The 18560-nt window shown below is 41.5% G+C and overlaps 1 protein-coding gene across 1 annotated transcript; it reads right to left on the bottom strand.

The window, feature by feature from the left end:
- Positions 1 to 2957: 2957 nt before the first annotated feature.
- On the bottom strand, positions 2958 to 18335 carry LOC124291058 (uridylate-specific endoribonuclease-like). Its single transcript, XM_046727959.1, is given in 7 exon segments — positions 2958 to 3346; positions 4141 to 4361; positions 7903 to 8105; positions 10943 to 11067; positions 12174 to 12319; positions 12616 to 12732; positions 18281 to 18335. Coding segments are annotated over 7 exon segments (1095 nt in total). The 3' UTR covers positions 2958 to 3118.
- Between the last annotated feature and the right edge of the window lie 225 nt (positions 18336 to 18560).

Consider the following 18560-nt stretch of genomic DNA (forward strand, 5'->3'; position numbering starts at 1 on the left):
AAATACACCTAATATGTCCAAATACACCTGTGTACAAATACACCTAATGTGTACAGATACACCTGTGTACAAATACACGTAGTGTGTACAGTTCCACTTGTGTACAAATACACCTGTGTACAGATACACCTAGTGTGTACAGATCGACTAATGTATACAGATACACCTGTGTACAAAAACACCTAATGTGTACAGATACACCCAATGTGTACAGTGTATTCAGTGTAATCATCCTCCTTGGATGACATTGTGCCTTAGAGAAGTTTGGCTTTCTAATCGGCAAGAAATTTAGGCAGTCGGAAGAAGGCGTATTAACTTGCAGTTGAACACTATTGTTGGTTTGATACAGGGAGCAGGGAGTCTTGTCTCAAGTGCATTCTTGATACATCCATGTTTGATAGCAGTGGTGTATGGCTTGACTCTTTCATGACCTTGAAAACAAGTGGACATTGACAACTCATGATTTACTGACCTTGGTGACCGGAAGACAAATATCACCTATATATATGTGAAGGAATACACTCGTCTGTGATCACCTGCCATAATTAATGTGCAACATATATTCATCTTCTAGATGTGTACTTGGCTGGCTCCAAGGTCACATGCTCTGACTGAAGAACATCTGTCTGTGTGGACAACACAATATTTCAGTAACTGAACATCTCTGTAAAGATTCCGGATAAGAACAGCTCCAGCAACCTGATCTCATCATAAGTTGATTGGGTGGTCACCATTTGTGACCTGGTTGATGACATCTGATGACATGGATTGTTGTTAACAATATCAATCAGCAGGCTGTTTGGTCCAGAATAGATTGTAGCAGGTTGCTGTCACATAATTGCAATACTTGAGTGTGAAATCAACCAGCAAACTGCACACACGCTTGAGTTTCCTGTACATAGAAGGAGAGATTCTATAGAGTTAGATGAGGGAGACAAGGGTAAAGTTTGATGGTGGGTTTCTTCTTTTAAAAATAATGTGACCAAAGTTAGATTGTTTAGATGTGTGAAATGTTGTAAGTGTACTTTATAGGATGAGGGGACACTATTCAGCTTGTTTAACCCTAAAGATGAGAATATTTATGAACATCCACTTTTTATTGTAACACAGTGTTTCCATGTATATTCTTACCCTTTACTGACCATACTGATAAAAGAGTCAAAGAATATTCTCAAACGTTCATTGGTGAAGAAGTAAGAATATTCTCCAAAACATGGTATTCCTTATAACCAAAGTTGACATCCTTGAAATGTTTTCCTTGATGCCATTCAAAGACACAATTTAACCATATATCCAGCACGATATACTACACATTTCATACATCTGGGTAGTAGGCTGAATACATTAAAATCCATTCTCTGAAATGATTTTAAAGTTATTCAATTGTCTTATTAACATTTAATGAAAAGGAAACCAGTGGCTTTCTTCGTTTTCTTCGCAGTAGTGTGGACTTGCCAACTATCGTTGGCTTCATGGTCTGTATTGGATATTGTAGTTTTCGATTCTCGATACAATCTCATCCGTATACTAAATAATTAGGGCATATTACAGTAGGATACTTAAAAAAATTCTGTGAGCAAAATGACAAAGGCAGAAGAACAGGATTGCAGTAGTCTGCCTGTGTATTCAGATCAGTAAGGACAAGTTCATGTCTATATTCTTCATGTCTATACTGGGCCGCAGAAAGGGGATCTGTTTTATCTTGGTGTCTTCAACAAGACTATACCCTCATCCCTTATGTATTTTTCTCTACACTGTTTTCTCTTCTCATCATACAAGGGTTCTAACACTTCCACTCTATACTAGATCACACCTTGCCTTTAGAGGACTTTCTTGGGGAGTGCCAGCATACTGCATGTATTCATAATGTTATGTAAATATTCTGTATACTTTGTTGATTTTTGTGTACATACGGGAACTATTGCTGTGATGTACACTGTTTAATTATCACTGTAGGACGTCATATTCTATCATCCTCGTTTATCAAGGTTATGGGGATCTGGTCCAGGATCTCCTGTTCAGGTGAGCTTTGAATTGATGGATGTGCCTCTCTTAAAGTTTTTTTTTTATGTCTTCATGATGTGATTCACTTTAGGTGGCAGTGTCTTTGTGACAGCGTTCTTATACCTGGTCTAGATAAACGAGGATGCGTTACTCTATGCATTAAAGAATATTATTTATTATAGAGATCTTTGTTTGTTATTCATTGAAAATGTTTAACAGCTAAAAGCTTTAAATCAGCCAAGGTCTTACATGCTGGGACTACAAAATATATAGTTAAGAATTTTCACATGGTGCCAGTTCGTTGGGTGTGAACCCCCATAGGAGAGAGGGGAACTGTATGTCATCGGACCTTTAATGTATATAAGACCATATTCACTCACTCAGACACATCTCAATATCACAATATGGCGGGAATAAAGACTCATCTGCCGTTGGTGATTTTTCGAGTACGGGCCGGTATTTTATGTAGTGCTAAGACCTCGTCAATAACAATATATACAGTCATTCTTGGAGTTTGAGATACACGCCCGTGTCAATCCCGTGAGGATACGGGTTAGAATTGGTCTTCAGTAACCCATGCTTGTTGTAAAAGGCGACTAACGGGATCGGGTGGTCAAGCTCGCTGACTTGGTTAACACGTCATCGTATCCCAAGTGCGTAGAACGATGCTCGTGATGTTGATCACTGGATTCTCTGGGCCAGACTCGATTATTTACAGACCACCACCATATATCTGCAATATTGCTGAGTGCGTCGTTCAACACCAAACCAGCTTCACACCCCTGCGCTTCCGAAAACTAAATTTCGTTTCACAGGGAAGTATTGTAGATTAAATGAGAATGAAAATGCACCTTTATGAGAAATGCATCGGATATTAATTGAGTTATTTCAAAAAGAACTAAAAAATCAAAAGTTTGCAAATACATGCTTTTCATTTATTAATCCATAACTCCAGTTTTCCTAATGTCCTGCTTTGTTCAGGATAATGAGAAGAAGCTGTCCAAACACGGAAAGGGCCAACTTGAATTTACCAAGATTTTGTAATGATAAAGGAAAGTCTGATTTAACAATAACTCAAGGTGAAGGTCTGTGTCATCTGTCCCTGACAGACTGTCTACAGGGGGTAGGCCGAGGCGACCTGAGGCCCCGACTTGTGAGAGACATCCCACGTCTGGATGCTGATAGGGTGGCCGTCCATGGTGAAGGAGCAGACAGCGTTGGGGCGCATCAACGCGCAGATTGAGTATATAGCCATGTCGAACTCGGGACTTGTCGCCACAAAGAAACTCCCCTTGCTCTTTCTGAGGCCGTTCCAGGTGAACTGCGCGCCTACAATTTCAGGCTGAAAGACAAATTGATCTCTTCATTAAAGATGTAGGCAGAGAAGCGTGTATCTGGCAGTTAGTATGTGTTATCATATCCTCTCATATGTACATAATGTATTATCAGCTTTTCCAGAGGACGTGAATTTGGCTGCTGGCCATCCTGTTAGATAAGAACAAGTTTCAGATATGCGCTGAAGGACTTCCTGGACACTTCAGTGTCTCCGATTAAAATCGCTACAACTTGATATACAATTTAAGTATCGACTTAGCCGTCTCTTCCTCAATCTAAGGATTCCTATCGATGACAAAATGTGGAGTAGAAGTGTACGCACTTTAGCAAGGACGTGCATTCCTGACTGTTTGAACTTTATTCTAGTTTAATCATTTGCAAATTACTACTGGACGCTTAATCCAACTAGTTAGAAGGTTTGTCCAAAATGCTTTTACTTAAGATAACTACGTACATTAGTCATGGAGACGTGTCATTGGATAATTACGTGAAATCGCCTGCGACACGTACACCTTTTTGTCGACGTACATTAATTATTATTAGCCTACAACACGCATTCGTTGTATTCTATGTACAATAGCACGTGAAACGTATCCATTGTATTCTACGTACATTTGCGCGTGGCATTCATTACTTATTCTAGGTAGTCTGTGTACGCCCCCTGACACCCATCCCTGGCTTTATACTGACAGTAGCACTTTACACTTTCCCTGGCTATATACAACACACATGAACCCATGACACGTATTATCTTTAGCCCATTTACATTAACTCGTGGAACGTATCAATTGTAGTAAGTACATTGGCTCGCGACACATATCCCTTGTAGTCGATGTTTTTTTCCTTCTCCTCCAGGTAAAACTGAACCCAGTTGTGGAACCCGCTCACTCCATCCTTGTATTCCCCAACCATGACGTGTTCGAACCCGGAACTGTCAGTCGGCCCCGAGCTGGAGCGCGGGTACAGATTAAACCAAAGCTCCTTCAGGAGGTCCCGGAAGTCCTCCGCATCGGTCGTCTTACCTGTTGACAGAGTTAACAACTATTAGTGACACCAGTCTTGCAACATGCATGAGTCTGATATGGAGTGTGAGTGAGTTTCAGCAATATTCCAACAATATCACTCTAGGGAAGCATAAATGGGCTTCACACGCTTAACCCATGTGGGGAATCGAACCCGGGTCTTCGACGTCACATGCGAACACTTTAACCACTAGGCTACCCCACCACCCCTACTATTGAAACCCGATACCTGGTTTAATTAAATGTTTAAAGAACTTCAAAAGCAGAACTTTGTCAAAGCTTAGCAGTAGCCGTTGATATCACTGATTCAAGTGGTACAAGATCAAGTGAATGTCGGCAATGGATTGTTTTACTTTATGACAGTACACTAGTGCAGCTCGTGATTCTCCGCAAAAATACAGTAAATATTTAAAGGAAGGTCGGGATATTCATGAGCAGATTAGGACTGATAGGTTTGTTGAGAAAGAATAATTTGTTCCAGAAAAAAAGTAAGTTGTCTACGGGTTTTATCTGAAAACATATAAGGCTCTCAGAATAGCAGAACATTATGTGTGTCGGTATAACCAAAACTATCCTGTCTCTAACATGAGTAGGGCATCTGGATATAGCTTGCTCAGACTATCAACCACTGGTATAGCTTGCTCAGACTATCAACCACTGGTATAGCTTGCTCAGACTACCAACCAATGGTATAGCTTGCTCAGACTAACAACCACTGGTATAGCTTGCCCAGACTAACAACCACTGGTATAGCTTGCCCAGACTAACAACCAATGGTATATCTTGCTCACACTATCAACCACTGGTATAGCTTGTTCAGACTATCAACCACTGGTATAGCTTGTTCATACTATCAACACTTATTATAGCTTGTTCAGACTATCAACCACTGGTATAGCTTGTTCATACTATCAACACTTAGTATAGCTTACTCAGACTATCAACCATTGCTATACCTTGCCCAGACTACCAACCACTGGTATAGCTTGCTCACACTATCAACCATTGCTATACCTTGCCCAGACTACCAACCACTGATATAGCTTGCCCAGACTACCAACCACTGGCATAGCTTGCTCAGACTATCAACCGCTGGTATAGCTTGTTCAGACTATCAACCACTGGTATAGCTTGTTCATACTATCAACACTTAGTATAGCTTGCTCACACTATCAACCATTTGCTATACCTTGCCCAGACTACCAACCACTGGTATAGCTTGCTCACACTATCAACCATTGCTATACCTTGCCCAGACTACCAACCACTGGTATAGCTTGCTCACACTATCAACCATTGCTATACCTTGCCCGGACTACCAACCACTGATATAGCTTGCCCAGACTACCAACCACTGGTATAGCTTGCTCAGACTATTAACCACTGGTATAGCTTGTTCAGACTACCAACCACTGATATAGCTTGTTCAGACTATCAACCACTGGTATAGCTTGTTCATACTATCAACACTTAGTATACCTTGCTCAGACTATCAACCATTGCTATACCTTGCCCGGACTACCAACCACTGATATAGCTTGCCCAGACTACCAACCACTGGTATAGCTTGCTCAGACTATCAACCACTGGTATAGCTTGGCCAGACTATCAACCACTGGTCAACCATCAACCACTGGTAAAGCTTGGCCAGACTATCAACCACTGGTATAAGCTTGGCCAGACTATCAACCACTGGTATAGCTTGCTCAGACTATCAACCACCGGTATAGCTTGGCCAGACTATCAACCACTGGTATAGCTTGGCCAGACTATCAACCACTGGTATAGCTTGCTCAGACTATCAACCACCGGTATAGCTTGGCCAGACTATCAACCACTGGTATAGCTTGGTCAGACTATCAACCACTGGTATAGCTTGGCCAGACTATCAACCACTGGTATAGCTTGCTCAGACTATCAACCACCGGTATAGCTTGGTCAGACTATCAACCACCGGTATAGCTTGTTCATACTATCAACACTTAGTATAGCTTGCTCACACTATCAACCATTTGCTATACCTTGCCCAGACTACCAACCACTGGTATAGCTTGCTCACACTATCAACCATTGCTATACCTTGCCCAGACTACCAACCACTGGTATAGCTTGCTCACACTATCAACCATTGCTATACCTTGTCCCGGACTACCAACCACTGATATAGCTTGCTTCCAGACTACCAACCACTGGTATAGCTTGCTCAGACTATCAACCACTGGTATAGCTTGTTCAGACTATGATATAGCAACCTATCAACCACTGGTATAGCTTGTTCATACTATCAACACTTAGTATACCTTTGCTCAGACTATCAACCATTGCTATACCTTGCCTCAGACTACCAACCACTGGTATAAGCTTGCTCACACTATCAACCATTGCTATACCTTGCCACTGGTATAGCTTGCTCAGACTATCAACCACCGGTATAGCTTGGCCAGACTATCAACCACTGGTATAGCTTGGTCAGACTATCAACCACTGGTATAGCTTGGCCAGACTATCAACCACTGGTATAGCTTGCTCAGACTATCAACCACCGGTATAGCTTGGTCAGACTATCAACCACTGGTATAGCTTGTTCATACTATCAACACTTAGTATAGCTTGCTCACACTATCAACCATTTGCTATACCTTGCCCAGACTACCAACCACTGGTATAGCTTGCTCACACTATCAACCATTGCTATACCTTGCCCAGACTACCAACCACTGGTATAGCTTGCTCACACTATCAACCATTGCTATACCTTTCCCGGACTACCAACCACTGATATAGCTTGCCCAGACTACCAACCACTGGTATAGCTTGCTCAGACTATCAACCACTGGTATAGCTTGTTCAGACTACCAACCACTGATATAGCTTGTTCAGACTATCAACCACTGGTATAGCTTGTTCATACTATCAACACTTAGTATACCTTGCTCAGACTATCAACCATTGCTATACCTTGCTCAGACTACCAACCACTGATATAGCTTGCCCAGACTACCAACCACTGGTATAGCTTGCTCAGACTATCAACCACTGGTATAGCTTGGCCAGACTATCAACCACTGGTATAGCTTGGCCAGACTATCAACCACTGGTATAGCTTGCTCAGACTATCAACCACTGGTATAGCTTGGCCAGACTATCAACCACTGGTATAGCTTGGTCAGACTATCAACCACTGGTATAGCTTGGCCAGACTATCAACCACTGGTATAGCTTGCTCAGACTATCAACCACCGGTATAGCTTGGTCAGACTATCAACCACCGGTATAGCTTGGCCAGACTATCAACCACTGGTATAGCTTGCTCAGACTATCAACCACCGGTATAGCTTGGCGAGACTATCAACCACCGGTATAGCTTGGTCAGACTATCAACCACTGGTATAGCTTGCTCAGACTATCAACCACCGGTATAGCTTGCTCAGACTATCAACCATTGCTATACCTTGCTCAGACTATCAACCACTGGCATAGATTGAATATCGCTCAATGTGGCGTTATGCTTTATTGCCATATATATGTAATATACAGTTACCTTCATTAAGCAAATAGTTGTAGGCCTTTTGCATGACTGACGTAGCCAGTATTTCGTCCAGGAAGCTGTTTATCTCCGCCCACTGGGCACTGGTCAGCGACTCTGACTGGCCGATGTTTGGGTTGTAGTTGTCCAACAGCGGGATGAGGCGGGCAAATGTTGGACGTGAGGAGAAGATAGCATCGTTCACAAACCTGAAGAACCTGCGTTGAAAGTGAGTGAGTGAGTTAAGCTTTATGCCGAACTCAGCAATATTCCAGCTACATGGCGGATGCCTATAAATAATCGAGTCTGGACCAGACAATCCAGTGATCAACAGCATGAGCATCCATCTGCGTAATTGGGAACCGATGTGTCAACCAAGTCAGCCATCCTGACCACCCAATCCCGTTAGTCGCCTCTTACGACAAGCATGGGTTACTATGATCAATTGTAACCCGGATCTTCACGGGTATGTGTTGAAAGAGACAGCCAGCGACCTTTACCATTGTTTGGGCGAAATGAAACAGCCAAGCAAACGAAGGCATGCACTTGAAATTAAAAACGCTATAACAATGCTACTCTGAAAACAGTCCCGAAACACTGAAAATGTAAAGCCCAGGACACCCGTAACTATAATACTCGTTTCATCATCGAGTTTTTAGCCTCCATCGAACATGATGAGATGTTTCCTTTTTTCTGGCGGTTTAATGACTGACTGAGCTTGGTTTTACGCCGCTTTTAGCAATATTCCAGCAACATCACGGCGGGGGACACCAGAAATGGGCTTCACACATAGTGCCCATGTGGGGATTCGAACCCGGGTCTTCGGCGTGACGAGCCAACGCTTTAACCATTAGGCTACCCCACCGCCCCGGCGGTTTAATGAACTCTCTGCTACAGCTGCGAATGGAGTAAGATTAAGTGAATTGGGAATACGATAAAATAAATCCAAGGACTAGTGTGAACAATTTTGCCAGAATCTGACGTAACAGACTGACGGTTATTTCATCGTGTGGAGCTACAAGTCATCCGTTCCCCTTACTTGTCGGAAGAGCTGACAAGGTAATTTGTGTGTTTCGATAGCGCCAACCGTTGCTCAAGTAACCTACCACGTTTTTAACTAGCGGCCGATTTAGCTAGAAACTGATTTGCTTCACCTACACTATCACTGACTGTGTCATAGCACAGCACTGACTCACTCATCCCGGAACTCGTCAATACAAGATAACCAGCTAACTATGGACTGAATCCTAATCAGCGAAACGAAGTCCCAACATTTTGAACTGTGAAATGTACTTGGAATCATCACTCCCCACGCCATCTTGAACGCTATTCTAATGGATCGTCGAAAGTGACTACAGAATAACTCCGGACATCGGATGTGGATGTCGTAATGGTTGATGAAGCCAATCAGCTATGTTTTGGCATAAACATCGACGTGTTACTAGATAGGTTGGACAGAAGAACTGAACAAATACTGGTCGATTTGTAATGGGGATTGACTGCTTCCAATGATTCGCGAAGGTAGATCTATTAAACACACGTCTGGTAAGGGTGGAAGCAAGGCTTTGTTATATGCTGGTGAACACTCTTGCCACTGGAAGATAATCGTTGTCACACCTCGGATTCCAGATTGGTGTAATGTGTACAACACACATCTAACCGACACAGTGACGCCATAACACATTCAGATATACTCACTTATCCACGAGATACTACTCCACCAACACATCCAGCTGTAACTGACGGAGATACTACTCCACCAACACGTCCAGCTGTAACTGACGGAGATACTACTCCACCAAAACGTCCAGCTGTAACTGACGGAGATACTACTCCACCAACACGTCCAGCTGTAACTGACGGAGATACTACTCCACCAACACGTCCAGCTGTAACTGACTGAGATACTACTCCACCAACACATCCAGATGTAACTGACATAGATACTACTCCACCAACACATCCAGCTGTAACTGACGGAGATACTACTCCACCAACACATCCAGATGTAACTGACCAGCTGTAACTGAGATACTACTCCACCAACACATCCAGCTGTAACTGACGGAGATACTACTCCACCAACACATCCAGATGTAACTACTACTCCACTAACACGTCCAGCTGTAACGGCTGAGATACTACTCCACCAACACATCCAGCTGTAACTGACTGGAGATACTACTACTCCACCAACACATCCAGAATACTGTAGCTGTAACTGGCGGAGATACTACTCCACCAACACATCCAGAAGATACTACTCCACCAACACATCCAGCTGTAACTGACGGAGATACTACTCCACCAACACATCCAGCTGTAACTGACGGAGATACTACTCCACCAACACATCCAGCTGTAACTGACGGAGATACTACTCCACTAACACGTCCAGCTGTGACGGAACTGACGAGAACTACTACTCCACCAACACATCCAGCTGTAACTGACGGAGATACTACTCCACCAACACATCCAGCTGTAACTGACGGAGATACTACTCCACCAACACGTCCAGCTGTAACTGACGGAGATACTACTCCACCAACACATCCAGCTGTAACTGACGGAGATACTACTCCACCAACACATCCAGCTGTAACTGACGGAGATACTACTCCACCAACACATCCAGCTGTAACTGACGGAGATACTACTCCACTAACACGTCCAGCTGTAACTGACGGAGATACTACTCCACCAACACGTCCAGCTGTAACTGACGGAGACACTACTCCACCAACACATCCAGCTGTAACTGACGGAGATACTACTCCACCAACACGTCCAGCTGTAACTGACGTAGATACTACTCCACCAACACATCCAGCTGTAACTGACGGAGATACTACTCCACCAACACGTCCATACTACTCCACCAACACATCCAGCTGTAACTGACGGAGATACTACTCCACCAACACGTCTAGCTGTAACTGACGGAGATACTACTCCACCAACACATCCATCTGTAACTGACGGAGATACTACTCCACCAACACATCCATCTGTAACTGACGGAGATACTACTCCGCCCAAAATATTCACTCACGGGTCTGCTGCACTGTCGCCTGTGTTGCTTGAGCTGACCTGTCCCTGATAGTTGACGTCGTAATCTGTGACGGAGACGCGGTTGACGTCGAGATTCCACAGTTGATCCGCCACACTGGATAGGCTCTCACCCCCCGAACCACCTTCAAATAACACTTTGTCACTTATCGACAGATGATGGATATATATCATGTGAAGTTCGGGCGAGTAAAGATGTCAGAATCTCTTGAAAAAGGGGAAGTGGTAATAATTGGTTCTGGGCCTAGATTTCCGATGCTCTCTTAGCGCTAAGATAGTCGTAAGTTAATGTTAATGTATGGCTGTTACGACTATCTTAGCGCTAAGAGAGCTTCGAAAATCTAGGCCCTGTTTCGGTTCTACAGAGTTGAAGAAATATTTGTATACAAACACAACTGTATACAAACATACTCATAAAATGCCACCAACATTCTAAATTATTCATTACTGTAAACGCTTACCTGAAACCGGATAACACTATTCGTTGTGTCAAATGTATTGAAAAGGTAAAATATCACAGTTGTCCTTTCAGCTGGTCAAAGTATGAGATATTTGAAACCTTCTTACAAGTATGTACGTAGATATATCCGACTGTAGATATATCCGATTATAGATATGTCCGACTACAGATATATCCGACTACAGATGTATCCGACTGTAAATATATCCGACTGTCAATATATGCCGCTACAGATATATCCGAGTGCAGATATATCTGACTGTAAATATATCTGACTATAGATATATCCGAATGTAGATATATCCCACTGTAGATATATCCGACTACGGATATGTCCGACTGTAAATATATCCGACTGTAAATATATCCCACTACAGATATATCCGAGTGTAGATATATCCGACTGTAGATATATTCCATTACAGATATGTCTGACTGGATATATATCCGACCGTAGATACATCCGACTACAGATATATCCGACTACTGATATATCTGACTGTAAATATATCTGACAATAGATATATCCGACTGTACATATATCCCACTACAGATATATCCGTCTATAGATATATCTGACTATAGATATATCCGTCTATAGATATATCCGACTATAGTGAGTGAGTGGGTGAGTTTAGTTTTACGGCGCACTCAGCAATATTCCAGCTATATGGCGGCGGTCTGTAAGTAATCGAGTCTGGACCAGACAATCCAGTGGTCAACAGCATGAGCATCGATCTGCGCAATTGCCGACTATAGATATATCCGACTACAGATACGTACCTCCAGCACACAGACTATCGTAGTCGGGGCAGCAGTTGCCGTAGCTGACACAGGCCGTGTTACACTGGCATGGCATAGAGCTGTCGAACCCAGCGTCGCACCGACCGGAACATGTCGCTTGATAGGAACAGTGGGTGATTATTATGTTAATATTTTTTAATATTTTGTCAAGGTTTAGTAACACTACAGCAATATAACGACTGGAGAAATCGGAAATGGGCTTTGCGTATTATGCTCATGTCGAAAAACGAGAAAACGCTTAACCACTAGGCTACCCTTCCGTCCAGCAGACAATGAAGAGCATTTCAATGGTACATTGTGTTCGAAATGTGGAAATGTGGAGTGTTTTACATGAACTCATTGGAAATGTATATTTACCTGAGGTGAGGTGAAATTGGGTTTAGTATATTTACCTGCAACACACACCTGCTGGTAGTCCTCGCAACAGTCGCCGTAGGTGATACAATGGCTGTTACACTGACATGGAAGGGTCGGGTCCAGCGAGGCACCACATCTTCCCTCGCAGCTCTCTACAACACACACATGAGGCCTCATGGTCGCTGATGTCACGACACTTTGGCCGAAAATACACCCAGCAGAAAATGGGTACCCGGTGGGATAAGACATATGACTATTAACCTTCTAGCGCCTCACAGGTAGCTTGGGTTATTCGGGGTAATAATAATCAGATTGTGCTCTTTGAGGAGGATATAAAGCTTGTGAAGGCGCTTTATAAATATTCTCATACTTGGTACCATTAGTTTTAAACTGATACCACAGGTTAAAAACTTGACACGATAGGTCATAGATCTATCACAATACCTCATATACTTGACACCAACGTGATGCACTTGACACTACAGGTTATTACACCTATAGGTTACTAGTATATACCGGACACTATGTAAATAGGTCAAAACCGTGACACTATCACACACTTGTCATCATGCCTTATATACTTGATGTCGTCTGTGATACAAGTCGTACTTGATTCAGTAGGGTGTAATCTTTACACAAGATGGTAATATTTTATCCTCCAATAGGAAGTTTGGGCTAAATCTTGAATTTAAATATAACTTCTTTGAGAGGCATACAGCTTTTGGAGTACAAAAGAAATATGGATGAACAACTTCTGTATTTACAATGAAGAGCGACGCTTATTATATTGATTCCAACACCGTTATCAAGCAAGTGATGGACAACGGTGTCAACGAAACGTCGCTCCTCGTTGTAAATTAAGAAGTTGTTCATTCATATATCGTATCCTTACTTAGTGAACGTAAATATAGTATGATATATAAAAATACCAAAAAGAAAATACAATACACAACATATATAAACGACGTAAGTAGGATTTTGTACAGCACTAAGTATGCAACAAAACTAATAGTCAAACAATAAGTAACAGTATTAATCTAAAACGCATCTTTGAAAACAAATAATCTCGGGTATTTGATTATGCGGACTATACACCGTAAAATTTAAAGCACTAAAATCTAATAGAGAGCATCGTCTGAAAAATAAATAACGGCAATAGTAACACAAATATATGTTCAACAAAGTAATTAATATAAAAATATCTGATACTTTGGGGGATAAAAGACTTACAAGATTAATTTAAGTATGCAGTGAAAGGTACAGCATCGAAAGGGTAACGTGTTGTCAAGAAATATAAAACAACACTTCTTGGGTAAAACAGAATTTGTTCACAAAAATTAGTTGTCAAAAGTTCTTATACCGGCTCTGATAAATGAATTATAGTTCTTATGACACATCACATATATCACGTGAAGGTGTACAAAGCATCCCTTACATCAGCCGCAGTTGTAACACTGCCACGGATATCTGTCAGACAGTAGAGAACCTTCATGGAGAAGACCTTAGAGGAAGACGTCAACTCAGTTGTCTAGGGTAAAGCACGGTGCTTGCGTGGAAACCAGTGATGGGGGACTGATTGGTTCAGCGACGTTTGGTTTGGGTGTTTAACGCCACACTCAGCAATATTCCGACTATATGGTGTCGGGCTGTAAATAATCGAGCCTGGACCAGACCATCCAATGATCAACATCATGAGCATCGATCATTTGTCAAACAAGTCAGCGAGCCTGACCACCCGATCCCGTTAGTCGCCTCTTACGACAAGCATTGGTTGCCGAAGACCAATTCTAACCTTGACCTTCACGGGTCCGGTTCATCGATTTAAGGAGAGTTATACTACAACGAAAGGGTCTGACTATCAGCGTGTACAGGTCAAAGTCCTGCAGACACCTGCATAAGGAAGTCGACACACTTGGCGAAAGCACTTGATGTGACAGACATAACCAGGTTCAAGTGCAAGGGACCAATTTTGTTCTCATGAAGACCTTTTCTAACATACTCTTTCAACACGAGAATACTAGACACATACAGCACGAGTGATAACATAATTGATACAGAATCGCAATATAGAATAAAATGCACCAACGCGGACCTATAAATCGCCACATTGAACATATAGAACACCTATGAGACGACCTGAATCTCCGGGTACGATGTCCAGGGCTATCTGGAATCACAGACACTGTACCAGCTTCCATCATCCAATGGGAGATATCTTCATCCCGTCCATGGCCAGGAGGTGCCAAACAGTAACTGACTTAACAGACATTCGAAATACTGACCATTTCACTTTCCGTGTGGTGTTCCGGGCCCTATATTGTCCTATTCTCAACAGGTGTTCACATGTGCAGTGGATTGCTTCCCACAGCAATAGTGATACGTTTCTTTTTAAGTTGTACTTATTTCACAAAAAAGTTAAGTGCCACTGTCATAGGGCCCACGTGAATCACTGTCGACCACATTCACTCATGTCTGTGAAAAAATAGTACACCAGAATCACTGTCGACTATACTCATGCTCGTATGTGAAACAAATGTACACGCAGTTCACTGTCAACGTCACTTACGCCCGTCTGTGAAACGGTACACATCCATTTCACTGTCATCCACACTCGTGAATCACCTAAGTGGTTACGGTGTAAGACCTGACACTCAGAGATATAACTGAAATACAGCGTTACTCACTCACTCAATCACTAACTCACTCACTTTAAAGAACAAATAAACTTCTTTTTTTTTTACTCTTTTAACTATTACATATGAAAGATTTGTGGTCAGTCTTATGCGGAACACCAAATTCATTCTTTAAAAACTTGTGGTTAATTAGTACCGCGCGATTAAAAGTTGCCCAAAAGTCGCCTGCTTCACTCTCGCCCGCCAACGAAACCACAGACAGGTTACGTAACTCTGTCGCCAGAGCGCTGCAGTGACGTCATATGAGGAACGATTTTCAGTTAGTTGTATAGAAAGTGTGTAGCTCGTCATTTTGATGATTTCTCGACATAAACGAAGACATGCCAAATCGTGTCGTTGTCGTCAATTGCTCCTAGAGGTCGGGCGATGGTGTCGCCATGCACAGATTTCCACAGGACCCCGCAGTTCGTGCAAAATGGGTTATGTTTGTGAGTGCGAAGCGAGCGTTGTGGAAGCCTGAAACTATATCTTACTTGTGTTCAGATCGCTTCACGGAAGTTAAAAAATCAAAACTACTTACTAGTCGTAGTAAAATATGCATATGATTGATGACCATAAAGATTTCCCATGACACAACTTGTAACATAACGATTTCTGCCTCAGAAGCGAGGTTGTGGTCGAGGTAACAATAATACTGTAAGTAGTATTATATTGACACCCACCTCGCTGCCACGAGAGAAATTGTTATGTTATACGCTATGTCATGCAAAATCCTTTTGGTTATGATTCAAATACATATTTTACTACCAGTAGAAAGTAGTTTTGATTTTGTAACTCGGTGAAAACAAACCTAAATAGCATTTAGACTCAGACTGGCGGATGTTCTCGACAGGGCGCCGCCATTTTTGAAAATCGTGAAGTCACGGGCTAAAGTCTGTTAGAATTCATGAGATTATGGTTTGTTTTCATCAAGTTAGAAAATCAAAACTTCTTTCTACTCGTAGTTAAATATGTATTGGAATCATAACCAAAAGGATTTTGCATGACACAACTTATAACATAACGATTTCTTCCACGGAAGCGAGGTGGGGGGTCGAAGTGACAATACTGCGCGATAAATTTCTTGCTACATTCACGTGGTTAACGTCCACGCACCAGTATGTAGATACTAGTCAATGTACGTCTTTATATTTGGTCTTATAATCCTAATTAGTTTATTATCATACTTGTATGCATTTTGAAACTAAATAAAAAGCAGATGATCTGCTGATACTTATAGTGCATTTATAACAGGACTGTAATATCTAGACATTTTATAGTTTGCCAATGTGAATCATAATTCGCACACACGCCCTAGTGTATGTCTCATTACACGTCATGGCGAAAACAACAATTCTGTTGAATGCTACGACAAATGAATAAAGACAAAATGCAAATATTAACATTAAAACAGATTAAATTTATAGGAACAATGCCAGGCTATTACCTTGTTCGAGGAATGTATCCATCAATATCCAAAAAAACGAGTGATATGCTATCCATCTGCAGCTGTTCCAAGTAATGTGTCTTTTAACAGTCTAGTATACGAAAGAGTGATATATCGTTTCAGATATGTCTCATTGGTCACCCAAGATAGCACGCCTGGCAACTGATTGCATAATGTCCGCCATTCTTTAAAAAACAGTAATTTAGTTAGCCAATAATGAGCAATCAATCACTGTATTGGCGGTTAATCCTTTGAAGGAAGGACGTTGTTTTTACGCAGACACAGACACGACAGAGTGTATTCAGTATAGATTAGTAAATCTACATAAATAAACACTACCTTTTGACAAATCCGCTGTGTAAGATAAAAGGTAATTAATCAATCAGCGTGTTATCGGTTAATCCTTTGATCGATGTTTATAATGTTGAATATTTACTCCAGACACAAGAAATGCCAAATGGGAACCTTTGTCGGGTAATCTAAGTGGTGTTACCATTAATTATACCTGTTATAAATTCATTAACTGACCATCAAGTGAATGATGACAAATAACATGTGTAGGTTTATACCACCTAACACGGGTTACAACGAGGGAGTATTAATTGCTGTATTGCATGCAATTTTAATTGCATGTGAAAACTTATGGGCCGACACTGTTTTGAGAATACAAACAGAACTTCATTGTTGCATAACAAATACATATAAGCATTTGCTGTGTGCTAAAACTGTATGTACCTATATACCGAAGTAAAATTTCAGATTCTTCTAGCAATGGCAAAATAGGGTTGTTTAGTTTACCGATTAAAATAAATCAAATGTCAATTTTTAAAATCATACGTAATAGACGTCATATTTTTACATGACATGATTAAATATCGAGGTAAAAAACACAGAAATGGGATCAATTTGGATCAGTCATTATACAAATAAGGCCTAACGACACCAAGCGATTTTGACAGAATCGTCTATGAAAACAAGTTGTAACTCGGAAACTAGGCAAAGCAGGAGACAAAATTATATGACAGAAGATTGTGAGAACATATAGCTTTCATTTTCCACAACAGTTGTCACGATTTCAGGTTTATACAAACCTGTAAACAAGATAATTTACCCCCTGAAATGTAGATGAATTCTGCATCGGCCCTCATATCTATTCCTCATGTGACGTCACAGAGACGCCCCGCTCTGATTGGTTGAAATTTCGTTCGCGGGTGAGAATTGTGGACTGTTGTCAAAAACAACGATTTAAGTTGATTAAAGATCGAAGTGAGTAGTTTTAATGACGGGGTTTCATTTATAGCGATGCCAGTTAGTGATTTATGTATTTGTACCCCCCTAGAGTATATGTGATCTTTAACAGAAACAATACGATGTCTTTGTGTAGTGTTTTATACATGAACATGTTTAGACAGAGCGTCGCTTAAACGTCTACAGAGACGATCGTGTCAGTAACGATTAATTAAGACGGTACATATGTATTGTCGCCTGTGTGGAACTGTGACAATCCAATTAATATCGGTGGAACTAATTTAACTTATTGAACGAGTTCACTCATGGAACAGTGGTAGAGTGTTAACTTACCTTGAGCCGAGGACAGCGAGAAGAGAACACAGATGAGAATGATCGCAGTTACCATGGTGACCCGTGGAATGAACTTCGTTCTGGTCAGATGATACGACTACACTGACCTTTTATGGAACGGTGTATATATACCACTCGGGGTATTAAATATACACATTCACATTAGACTCAAAGATTGACTTGCCCTTAACCTGAATATATTACGGTTATAAGTCTCTGCAATATTTTGTTTATGGCATATTTATTATGCACTGATGCTTGGTCAAGGTCCAAGTTTGAG

This window comes from Haliotis rubra, unplaced genomic scaffold (genome assembly GCF_003918875.1).
Source record: "Haliotis rubra isolate DU_JTF1 unplaced genomic scaffold, ASM391887v1 Scf48, whole genome shotgun sequence".
Lineage (NCBI taxonomy): Eukaryota > Metazoa > Mollusca > Gastropoda > Lepetellida > Haliotidae > Haliotis > Haliotis rubra.